The sequence below is a fragment of the Peromyscus leucopus genome, chromosome 1 (genome assembly GCF_004664715.2).
Source record: "Peromyscus leucopus breed LL Stock chromosome 1, UCI_PerLeu_2.1, whole genome shotgun sequence".
In the NCBI taxonomy this organism is placed as follows: domain Eukaryota; kingdom Metazoa; phylum Chordata; class Mammalia; order Rodentia; family Cricetidae; genus Peromyscus; species Peromyscus leucopus.
In genome coordinates, this window is record NC_051063.1 from 99798414 (window position 1) to 99810035 (window position 11622).

Consider the following 11622-nt stretch of genomic DNA (forward strand, 5'->3'; position numbering starts at 1 on the left):
TTTTCACTATGCCTCTGAGGAGCAGATTTTAATATAATTATTTCACATGTGAGGAAACATAGCTGGATGTTTGGAAATGGCTAGTTGCTTTTCTTAGGTCAATACAGCTGACAAGTCAGAAAAGATAACTTTGTAGCCTTCACAACTGTCATTATTGCACAGTCCCTTGGCAGCTGTGGTTGAAGGAAAAGAAAATATACGACTTCCTTTAGAGGGAGAAGCAAACTTTCTTGGCCATTTTAAAACTATGCTTTCTTGAGCCACATGCCAAGATGACTTTTGTTTCTTTACCTTGTAGTCAGAGACTCACTTTTGTCATCACTGGGGATATAAGATCAGTGGCCATCACTGATCTTTCCCACCTAGCATGTGATTCACTTCTTTTATACCCAAAGCTTTTCTAGATGCTGAATATGGTCATTAGAGATGTATATTATTAGCTCATCTTGGCAGTCAAATAAAATCTGGAAGATGAAGATGCTGTCACATGAAGTATTTTTCCAAATGTTCATATTTTGGGCAGTTTCTGATGTGTGGCTGGTTAATGTTTGATGACCACCTGAGGTCAGGGCTGATGAAGTCTTCGTGTCTTTGTGTCCCTGTCCTTATGTTTCACATGAGAGGATCATGGTTCCTGAGGTATTAAGATGTCAGAGAGACACAATCTCCAAGTTACTGCTCCTCAGTTTCATCATCTATATTGTTACCCTCTCTTGGTCATGGTCCAGGGTCCTAGATCTTCTTCTTTCTTGGCCTGTAAGAGTCACTCTAACAGAGACAGGAGAGAATCTTCTATCTTGGGTCAGTGCCTGTGAGCTGTGGCTTTATTCACTTATGCAGACCTGTGACACCGGTTCATTATTTCTTCTTAGATTGCTGTTTCTCTTGTAACAGACAATAATGACATTTAATAGGGAGCAGTCTTGGGAACACAGATAATGTTGCAAACTGTTGCTGTGATAACTTTCTGCTCCACTCCCAGTAAGTGGCTACAACACACAATTCTTTGGCCTTAATATTACTGATGTGTCCAAGAGCTTCTGTTTATTTTCCAGGTCACCAAAATGTTTAACACCAATACACTAGCACCTTGAAGGAGAGAGAGATGCAGCAGAAGGCAGTCAGTCACTGAGATATTTGGGTCAGAAAGCAAGTGAACAGGATGGGAATAATGCAAGGAAGGGCCTGATCAGCATTGGAGTCTCCAGGACTACACATTATTCTCTAATGTTGGCAGTCAAATCAAATCATGTGTGGAAGTGAGTTGCCTCTAATTGAAGGATTTTACAGATGTTAGTGTTTTTGGCAGTTTCAGGAGTTCAGTGGATTAAGAGTTGTTGACACTAAGGCCAATGATAAATACATCAAGTACCAGCATTTGGAGTATGAGCTTGAGAGGAAGGATTTTAAACTAATAATACTTACTGGATACTTACAGTTAAATAAATTAGCCCAGAACACACATACATTGTGGATCTAAGCTTAGAATCTGGTTTCTGAACTTCTCACCAATGAATTTCCAACTGCCTTACCTCTTCTGGTTTGAAGATGTGCAGAAATATTGAATAAATTGAAATTTATTTTTGAGCATTTCTTTAACACTAACTGTCGGGTAAGACTGATGTGGTGCTGGTATTGACGTCAGTAAGACTGAACACCCTGACTTCCTATTAATCTTCACTCACTGGGTCTTGTATCTCTGCCTTTCTTTACAGTGACCCTTTGCTCCTTGGTGTGGGATAATGACCATGATTCTTTCCAATAATTCTCACCTCCTTCTACATACTTTCTTCTTGGCTGGCATCCCAGGGCTGACTGCTGCCCATATTTGGATATCCCTTCCTTTCTGCTTCATGTTTGTCCTGTCACTAACTGGGAATGCAATCCTGCTTTCTCTCATCTGGACAGAACACAGGCTTCACCAGCCCATGTTTCTGTTTCTTGCTATGCTCTCTTTTGTTGACCTGGTTCTCTCCCTCTCCACTCTTCCCAAGATGCTGGCTATTTTCTGGTTTAGTGCTACAGCCATCAGCTCCTATGCCTGTCTGTCCCAAATGTTTGTCATTCATGCATTCTCTGCCATGGAGTCAGGGGTGCTGGTGGCCATGGCCTTGGATCGCTTTGTGGCTATCTGCAACCCACTGCATTATGCAACCATCCTTACTCCTGAAGTTGTCGCCAAGATTGGAGGGCTGGTGGCACTGAGAGGTGTGGGTTTAACCATCTTCTTTCCAAGCCTGGCCCATCGACTGTCTTACTGTGGTTCACACACAATTGCTTATACCTACTGCGAGCACATGGCAGTGGTGAAGCTGGCCTGTGGGGCCACAACCGTGGACAGTCTCTATGCCTTGGCTGTGGCAATCTTACTTGGTGTGGGGGATGTGGCCTTTATTGCCTACTCTTATGGACAGATTGTCAAGACTGTGATGCATTTTCCTTCACCTGAGGCACGCGGCAAAGCAGGAAGCACATGCACAGCCCATGTCTGTGTCATCCTCTTCTTCTATGGACCAGGCTTTCTTTCTGTGGTCATGCAGCGCTTTGGGCCATCCACAGCCTCTGCTGCCAAGGTCATCCTTGCCAACCTCTACTTGCTCTTCCCCCTGCATTGGACCCCATTGTATATGGGGTTAAGACCAAGCAGATCCGAGAGTGTCTGTTCACAATTATACGCTCCAAGAAGATTGAACCCACTTGACTGTCTTTTTTGTCAGCTGGAATTCAAGGTCAAAATGCCCCTTCTCCATAGATTAGAACCTCTACTGCCCAAGTCATTTGCCTGATGGTGACAGAAGGCCTTCGGGGATATTGTAAGAAGGGAAATCTTTTCTGGGTTCTCTGATGTTTGCATATTGGAATTCAAGACTAAGAAGGTCTGTAGAATCTCAGTTAGTTATTCACTAAGTGGTATCTTTTGGCATACTTTTCTTCTAAATTTGATAGTTTGTGTTGATTATATAGATATAGCAGTTAAGAAATAGGATGTTAGCTGGGCATGGAGATACAGGAGGGAAATTGAGCCAGGAGAATCATGAGTTTGAGGTTAGCTTGGGCTACATGGTGAGTTGTAATCTGATGAGGGCTACATAGGAAAACCATCTCTCTCTCTCCCTCTGTCTCTGACACACACACACACACACACACACACACACACACACACACACGGGTTTTTTTATATATATATTGAGACTCCAGGAATTTAGTGAACATTGTAAAATAAGTGCTTATTCTGGACACTTGAGGAAATGAGGCATCTCCCACCATGTAGCACACATACTCAGCTTCCACATGAGATCAGAGATCCTCTCTACCAGAGAAAGTCTGGCTTCAGAGAAAGAGCGATAGCAAATCATGGAGATGTCTTGGAGTTTGAGTTTATGAGAAAACACTTTAGACTCTTCATGCCCTAATTGTTTCCAGAGTTGCAGGTGAAGCTTAGTTTATTTTGTATACTCGTTCAGTTTAATTTGGTGATAGACTGTCCTTCTAGTACTGTATACTTTTAAACCTTAAAAATAATGTATTCTTTTCTTTCTCCATATTAAGTCTGAAGAGTAGAGACTCAAGGATAAACATACCCAGTATTTTTTCTTGATTCTCATTCTACTTACTATTTTCTCTCTTCCTTTCTAACCCTCTTGCTCATTTCCTCCCAAACTCCTCCCATTACCACTCACTTTAGTGTATCTGCTGTATGTTTTATAACCTCACATGTCCTTGAAATGCATAGTATTGCTATAATGTTATATATTACACACACACACACACACACACACACACACACACAAAGTTCTCTAAGTTCCTCAAGTGTTTGTGTTCCCTCCAGTCAGTTAGCCAAGATGCCTGTTCTTAAGCTCACGTTTTTGTTCACCTTTAACCATTTGAAGGATTTTCCAATCACATCAAATCACCTGTTTTCCATCATCAGAAAACTTGTCTATTTCTTTCATCATTTATTATAATTTACAATTGTATATATATTTTTGAATGGATGAATTATTTCTGCATCCACAGCACAAAGTGATTGTATTCCTGTCATGGTTCCTAGCATTGGATAAGTAATAAATGTTTGCTTAATAAATAAACAGATCTTTCTTTAATGAACTACTTTAGGAATAGCACATTTCTTCATCAGCCATATAAATATAATATGTGTTTTGGAATGAATAAATAAATACATTTTTATAACAATGAGTATTCAGTATATTTTATTGAAATGAAATAAACCATTGTCATCCTTATCACATCACAAATACTGGTGTCTTTATCATCATAATCATGATTGAAATCTCCTTCCATTCTTTCCAAACGTAGTAATTTCAAATGGCTGTGTTTCAGGCCCTGCAGAGAGCACTGGAGGATATGCTTCCCCTTGCAGGGCAGACTTATGGCTGTATGCAATCACCAAACAAAAAGAAAACTAGCATTTGTCTTCTGGTCTTCACTCATTCCTCCTTTCTTTTCCTGACATTATTTTCTTTCATATAATATTTCTCAGAATTTCAGAATGTTAGCAAGATGATTATCTGGGAGAGAGATGGAATAATTTCATGATTGCTAAGGTGGATTCTTTAGGTGGGTGACAGGTTGAGTGAAGGTTATCTCCAAGTGACTTAGAAGTCTCTGAGGACTTTGGATAAAATGCTTTGAACAAGTCTCTGAATATCTTGGATTAATGAAAAATATTGTTAATAAAGGCAGATCCTGTGTACTCAGCTCTTATACTGTGGTTCCTTGAGATAAAAAGTTGATTTATGTTCACATTCAATGTCCTCCAAATGCAAGCAGGTTATGTCATTATTCTTTTCATTTGGTGTATGATGGAAGCTCAATGACACTGTGCAGCATTGCAAGAGAACACTACCACACATCACCATCTTGGAAAAGATTAAATTCACAACTGTTTGTCTTAGACTGAATGCATAGCACTTTTACACCACTGTAAAGCTAGACACTAGGACACTGAGAACCATGTGCATTTATTTAATGAATGGACAGATGTAGCTTCCTACAATGTGTGAATGAAATAGTTGTTGACGAGAGGAGGGAAAAGATTATGAGCTGAAGCATTGCTGTTATGGAAACTATGGGATCGATGTCCTTGAGAGCCACAGTCTGAGAGAGTTGGCATTTGTTTTAGTCTGGGTTCTTCAGAAACAGACTCTAAAGTACAAATTCAAATTAAAGGGATTTGTTGAGAAGTAGATAGGGGAGCATCAATATGGAAGAGTGAGGGAAACATGATGGGCAGATGAACTTACACTGTGGTATGGATTTCTCAGCTGCATTAGTAACCCAATAAGACCTCTTGAGCTGGAGAGACTGTTCAGAATTTTTAAAGAATTTGAACAAAGTGGGGTTTATCTTTATATTCTTACATCACCAGTCCAGTCAGTGCTGAATGGAAAAGAAAAATATCCTGGGCAAGAAAGCCTCTTAAAATTTTATTCCTCCATAGGAGAGTGACTCAGTTATGACTTCCAGCAACTTGACTTCAGCAACTAATGCTTCTAGATCTGGGATCATAGCACCCATTAAAGATGAAAAATTCACCGGGCCTAAGACTCGTCTGTGAGAACAAGTAGTATAAATGCTACATCAGTTTGAGGTTCATGGCTCACAGAGCATGCATTTCCTAGTGCAGCTCTCAGGGTGTTCAGGCTTAAGAGTCATTGTCAGCACTGCACAGAGCCTAGCCACACAGTTCTGAGTGGGTGCCACCACTAGCCTTGTCTCCCTGCCCACCCCCACCCAACCTCTGGGAAGTTCATTCACCACGTGACTCTCCTGCCAGTCTGGAGTCTAACTTAGGCTTTGACCAAAGGTGTCTGCCAGTCCTCTGAGACCTGCCAGTGGTATTAATACCCTTTCCCAGAGCCTGTTCGCAGTCATAGTCCCTCCTTTGAGGAAACGTTAAGAAGGGACTTCCATAACTTTCACAACCAGTGACACGATGAGGCACAGGACTTGGGCTGTGGAGAATGAGGTCAGATTTGGAACTTGGTGGTGGAAGAAACCTACTGACAGCTAATTTTTTTTCACAGTCCTGTGGCAATGCTTCTTAGCTTGGTTAGTGGGGCTGCAACTCTGCAAATACACTGGTTTAACACATCTTGGTAGTCTGTGTATGTGTGTGTATGTATATGGTTTTGTAGGTGTGTGCATCAGTGTGGGTGGATGAACCTGCATGAGAAAGCTAGAGGAAGATGGCAGGTGTCTTCCTCAGTCTCTCTCCACCTCATGTTTTTGGAGTTCACTGGCTCAGGCTGGCCAGTGAGATGGAGCATCTGGCCCACAGTGCCTGCACTGTAGGGGTTTGACCCACTGAGCTTTCTCTCCAGCCCAGCACCTCTTAGTAGTTTTAGATTTGTTTCTCCTGAGTCAGAATGTTTGTTCTTTCCAGGTCTGGCCTAGGCACTGTCAGGGGGAGTAAAGCACAGGACACAGAGATCACAGAGGACACATTCCTGCAAGCTAACTGTTAGTGCACAGACACCTACTGATCTCTTGAGCCTCGTGGTCAGCTGGAGACACTCACAGGCCATTCCACACAGTCTCATTTTCTCGTCCTCACAGCACACTAGCACAGGAGGATGCAGGCCTTTCTCTGAGTCTTTCCAGAGCTACTAATTGTGTTTACAACATCGGAAAGATTAGCTTCCCAGGTCTTGAGTGATGTGTTTAATTTTCTCTCCAACATTCAGAAACTGCTATGCAGCCCTTCTGAGCACAAAGTCTCCCTTATTATCACTCCAAAGCTAGAGCAGGGTGTCACTGTGAGGCTGCACTGGTGCCTGGAAGCTCTGGAGCTGGAGCGGGGAGTGGAAGCTCTGGGACTGAGGGAGAAAGCTTAGTAGAACCTTCCTGAGTGTGGCAACTTTCCCCTTTTCTCCCTCAGCTGACACAGAGCTTCAACAGACACATCCTTGAGGACAGCCCAGAGACAAGGACGACTGTCCTGCCTGTCATGTTAGGTTCTGGGATGTGTTAGTTGGAGCCGTGTCTCTGAGTGCTTGACTGTGCTGTCTTCCTCTTATGTCAGGGCATTATCATCGATCCACTGCTTCTACACCTCTGCCTGTGTTCTCATCTTTCTCTTTCCTACTTCATAGAGTCAGGGTCACTGTTTAGGAGACTAAGGAGAGAAAGTCCTGTCATAGTCCATACAGCAGACTTCCTGCTCAAGAGGCAGTCAAAGAAGTGACTGCTAGTCACTGTTGCTTCCTATACACATCTAGAACTCTGTCCTTGTCTCTTACAGCTGAGATCCAGCAGAGCCCACATTCCCATGAAGCACCCAGAGTGTCTTGTAGGGTGGGGAACATCAAGACTCAATGGTCACCTCTCAGCAGACACTCTTCTGCTTATTATGTGCTTATCCCTGAAGTCCAGCCTCTGCTTCATCAAGTTCCCACAGTTTCAGGTCTTTTAAGACCTTTGCATACTTACTACTTGCTGTGCAATTTAAACATTTGGATGTGTGTTTCCTTAGCCAGTCATATGCAGGACAAATCGGATTCCAGGTATGCTGCATCTTGCTCTGAGAAGTCTCCCATAAGTAAGACTTCATCCTCACTCTTCAGGATTGGATGATCTAATGATACAAGGTAATCAGTGCAGTCACACAGCAGTGAGAGAATTATAATTGAGGACAAAGAGAGACATGTCAGACTGCCCTGCAGCACTCAAGCATGACTTGCAAATGACAGATGGCTTGGGCTGGATCTGCAAGGGTGTAAGTGAAGTACAGCCTTGGTCCTTTTCTAACTGTCTTCCACTTCCTGGTGAGAGAGCTAAATGCATGTTTCTGTCCTGGAGACAAAGGCTTTTCATTTTTCAGTAAGGCTCACAGAGGTCCACCTACTTACATAAGCAGCCCCAGGCTTTTACTCTGTGTGCACAAGCCACAGAACACAAGGAGGCAGCTGATGCCAAGGAACAGCAACATTACTCCTCAGCTCTCTTGGTGTTGATCCTATAAAAGCTATGGACATGTTTCCAAAATGTATAGTGGTACATTTGCTTCTCTACTGAGCTCTGCAATGCAGCCTGAGGTTTGCATAGGAAGGGGTAGCTAAGAAAGAGAATAAACTTTCTCTTTGTGTGGAATACCAAACACCAATGGGAGAAGTTTTTTACATGGTTAGATTACCATGGCTCTCTCAAGAGAACTATCACTATTCCTTTATTTTTAGAGATGAAGAAGAGCAAAGGCTGGGAAATTTGTGTTCGCTAGGCTTTTTGGATTTTGTATTTAATATAGACAGAGTTTGGGAGCAATGTCATAGTCATTACTGATTTATTTTAAATCACTCAGAAATATAGATGTGGAATCCCAAGAACTGAGTCATGTCTGACTCTTTATGTGTATGTGTATGAATCTCAGAATAGATTAATACTATTTCAGAGTGCATCATTTTCTTAAGGCAAATGGAGTCACAAATACACCATCTAATGTCTTTTGCAATGCTTCCAGAGTGATTCACATGGACGAGATTAAAACAGGGCACCTGTTTCATTTACTTGTGCCTGTTGTTAACATTTGTAGAGGCAATAGCAATGTATTCTTTCTTGCAAGACAACAAGAGACAGACATTTGAAACATAGAAGGAGATTTGTGGATGCAAAGAAAAAAAGGAAAGACATTTGGGATTTCATTCTTTAATAATTTTTAGTAATAATGAAATCCATATCTTGTAGAATAATGTCAGCCTAGACTTGGAATGTATGCTTTGATTAATATTTATAGTAAGTTGTATGGCTGATCTTTATTTTACTGTCAGATGAGAAATCTAGGCTTAGAAATTGTAAGGAGCTTGCCAAAGTTTTATTACTAGAATATGAAATAGACAGCTTAAATTTAATTAAATTTGATGATATACACCGTAATGTGTCCACCAGGCTGGCTTGTGGTTACCAAGTTTAATGAGATCTGATTCTGTATTTTGAAATAAAACACTGTGACACTGAAAGGGTTTTTATGATGCTGACAAATCAGAATGTCATAGATAAACAAAGGCAGGTCGTAAAATATGGACAATATTACCAGGGTTGGCAAACCACTGTGAAACCTTCTGCAGGAAAAGAGGGCACTGGACTCTGAATCTTGATGGATGAGAAATACCAAATTAGATAAGAGAGGAAGGAGAAAGAAGCTCAGAAGTTTTGTATAATATGCCTGGGTGCTCATATAATTACAACAACAACATAAGGTAACAGCAAAACATGTTTAACAGGTAACACAACTGCTAGGGAAGCAATGCAATAAGATAATCTCACAAACTTGCATGCCCGTCTGTGAGTCGTTCCATGCGTGACTTTCACCAAAGCATTTTATGTACCTATGAAAGTTAAATTTTAGAGAGAATTTGTGATTTCAGGGTTTAAAAAAGAGCTCATAACAAAGTTACAGAGTGTCACTACATGAGTTCACATTTGATGTTTTTCCAACCTGATTTTTTTTCCATTATGTCTGGAAGAATTTGGGTAAGAGAAAGTTGGATTACAAATTCAGGCAGTAATACTGGGGGCTGAGAAAAGAGAAGGGCTGTGAGATATTAAAGTCAATGGGGATTGTTGAAATGATAAAAGGCATCAGTTATAAGAATGAGTAAAGATAGTTTTCGATTTGGATACATAGACATGGGTTTATTCACAGAAATAGTAACATAAAGTAGACAGAGGATATTTGGGAAGGCTGGTTAAGCCAGATTGCTTTGAATGTTGAGTGTACGGGCCTAGGGAAGCAAACAAAGAAATAAATTTGTGCATCACAGGAATATTTTTCCATCAAAGATAAGCTTGGAATGAATTGAAGCACATTAACTAGTTAAAACCATGCAGTGGATTAGTTAACATGCAGAAGAGGAAGGGAAGGGATCCTGAAACCCTGGAACCAACTGCAATGAGATGGAGAAGATTGTGGGATGCAGCCTATCTCAGGAACAACTACTGAGTACTGTGTCCTGAGGCTGCAGGGGATGAGTGTCAAAGTGACAGGAGACTTAGCCTTCAGCACTACCTACACAGTTAGTACAGACAATGCTTTCAAGTTGACAGTTTCAAAATTTAAATCACTGAGCAGAAGAGTTAACATCTCTCTCAAGTAGCTGTGTTGAGGGTTTGCTCTTATCTCACATCACAGCTAGACTCAACCCAGTTCAGATGTGTGGAAGGTTCATCTGAAAAACATTTGTATCCAGAAAGGGTTTTCTTCCCTGAGTCTAACTTTATCCCCTTGTGTTGCAGCTTATGTCACCTGTTGCTCTGATGAACAAGGTAGCTGGATCTGCATAGTATCTTAGCATATCAAGAATGGAGAAGTCATGACCTGGGTGTCTTTTCACTCTTCCTTCTCTGTGCTGTTGATCATGGCCCTCAGCAATTCCAGCTGGAGGCAACCCCAGCCCTCTTTCTTCCTGGTAGGCATTCCAGGCTTGGAGGAAAGTCAGCACTGGATAGCGTTGCCCCTGGGTGTCCTTTACTTGCTTGCTCTAGTGGGCAATGTGACTATTATCTTCATCATCTGGACTGACTCCTCCTTGCACCAACCCATGTACCTCTTCCTGGCCATGCTTGCTGCTATTGACCTGGTCCTGGCCTCCTCCACTGCACCCAAAGCCCTCACAGTGCTCCTGGCTTATGCTCATGAGATTGGGTACATTGTCTGCCTGACTCAGATGTTCTTCATTCATGCCTTCTCATCTATGGAGTCAGGCATACTTGTGGCCATGGCTCTGGACCGCTATGTAGCCATCTGCCACCCTCTGCGCCATTCCACCATCCTGCATCCAGGAATTATAGGGCGCATTGGGATGGTGGTGCTAATGAGGGGATTGGTCCTCCTCATCCCTTTCCCCATCCTATTGCAGAATCTTGTCTTCTGCAGAGCCACTGTCATAAGCCATGCCTACTGTGAGCATATGGCTGTGGTAAAACTTGCCTGTTCTGAAACCATAGTGAATCGAGCCTATGGGCTGTCAGTGGCACTGCTGGTAGTTGGGCTAGATGTCCTGGCCATTGGCATTTCCTATGCCCTCATCCTTCAGGCAGTGCTGAAGATCCCAGGGAGTGAAGCCAGACTCAAGGCTTTCAGTACATGTGGGTCTCATGTTTGTGTCATTCTCATCTTCTACATTCCTGGAATGTTCTCTTTCCTCACTCACCGCTTTGGGCACCATGTTCCCCATCATGTCCATGTTCTGCTGGCCACATTCTATCTTCTTGTGCCACCTGCCCTCAATCCTCTTGTTTATGGGGTGAAGACTCGACAGATCCGCCAACGAGTGCTCAGGGTGTTCTACACAAAAGCATCAATTTGAGTACATCCTAATGACTAGCTAGTCAAGAGATCATGGATGCATGGAGTGTATGTACAGGAACCATTCTACAGTGAATATTTCTGCTCCTAGTTGTCTATGCAAAGAAAACCCCCAGGCACGTGGTTCAACAGTCTGTTGGGATGTATCTGGATAGCTGCGTTTGTGGATATTTCTCCTTTATCCTATTATTCTCTCCAACCCCAACAATTCTCTACTGTTGTCATGGGGACTGGGGGATAGAATTTTTTTCCCCTCAATCCAATAACTGATCATGAAACGCTATATGAACAAGAATGGC

The 11622-nt window shown here is 42.2% G+C and overlaps 2 protein-coding genes across 2 annotated transcripts; both read left to right on the forward strand.

The window, feature by feature from the left end:
* Window positions 1-1265: 1265 nt before the first annotated feature.
* On the forward strand, window positions 1266-2866 carry LOC114687239 (olfactory receptor 52K1-like). Its single transcript, XM_028861940.2, is given in 2 exon segments — window positions 1266-2598; window positions 2601-2866. Coding segments are annotated over 2 exon segments (957 nt in total). The 5' UTR covers window positions 1266-1742; the 3' UTR covers window positions 2702-2866.
* Window positions 2867-10328: 7462 nt separating this feature from the next.
* LOC114687211 (olfactory receptor 52L1-like) lies at window positions 10329-11324 on the forward strand. The gene has a single exon (XM_028861920.1). It carries the CDS (start codon window positions 10329-10331, stop codon window positions 11322-11324), a length of 996 nt encoding a protein of 331 aa, XP_028717753.1.
* Window positions 11325-11622: the final 298 nt, after the last annotated feature.

Bases quoted from the DNA above. Each gene is read 5' to 3' on its own strand.
- LOC114687211 (XM_028861920.1), top strand. From the start codon at position 10,329: ATGACCTGGGTGTCTTTTCACTCTTCCTTCTCTGTGCTGTTGATCATG.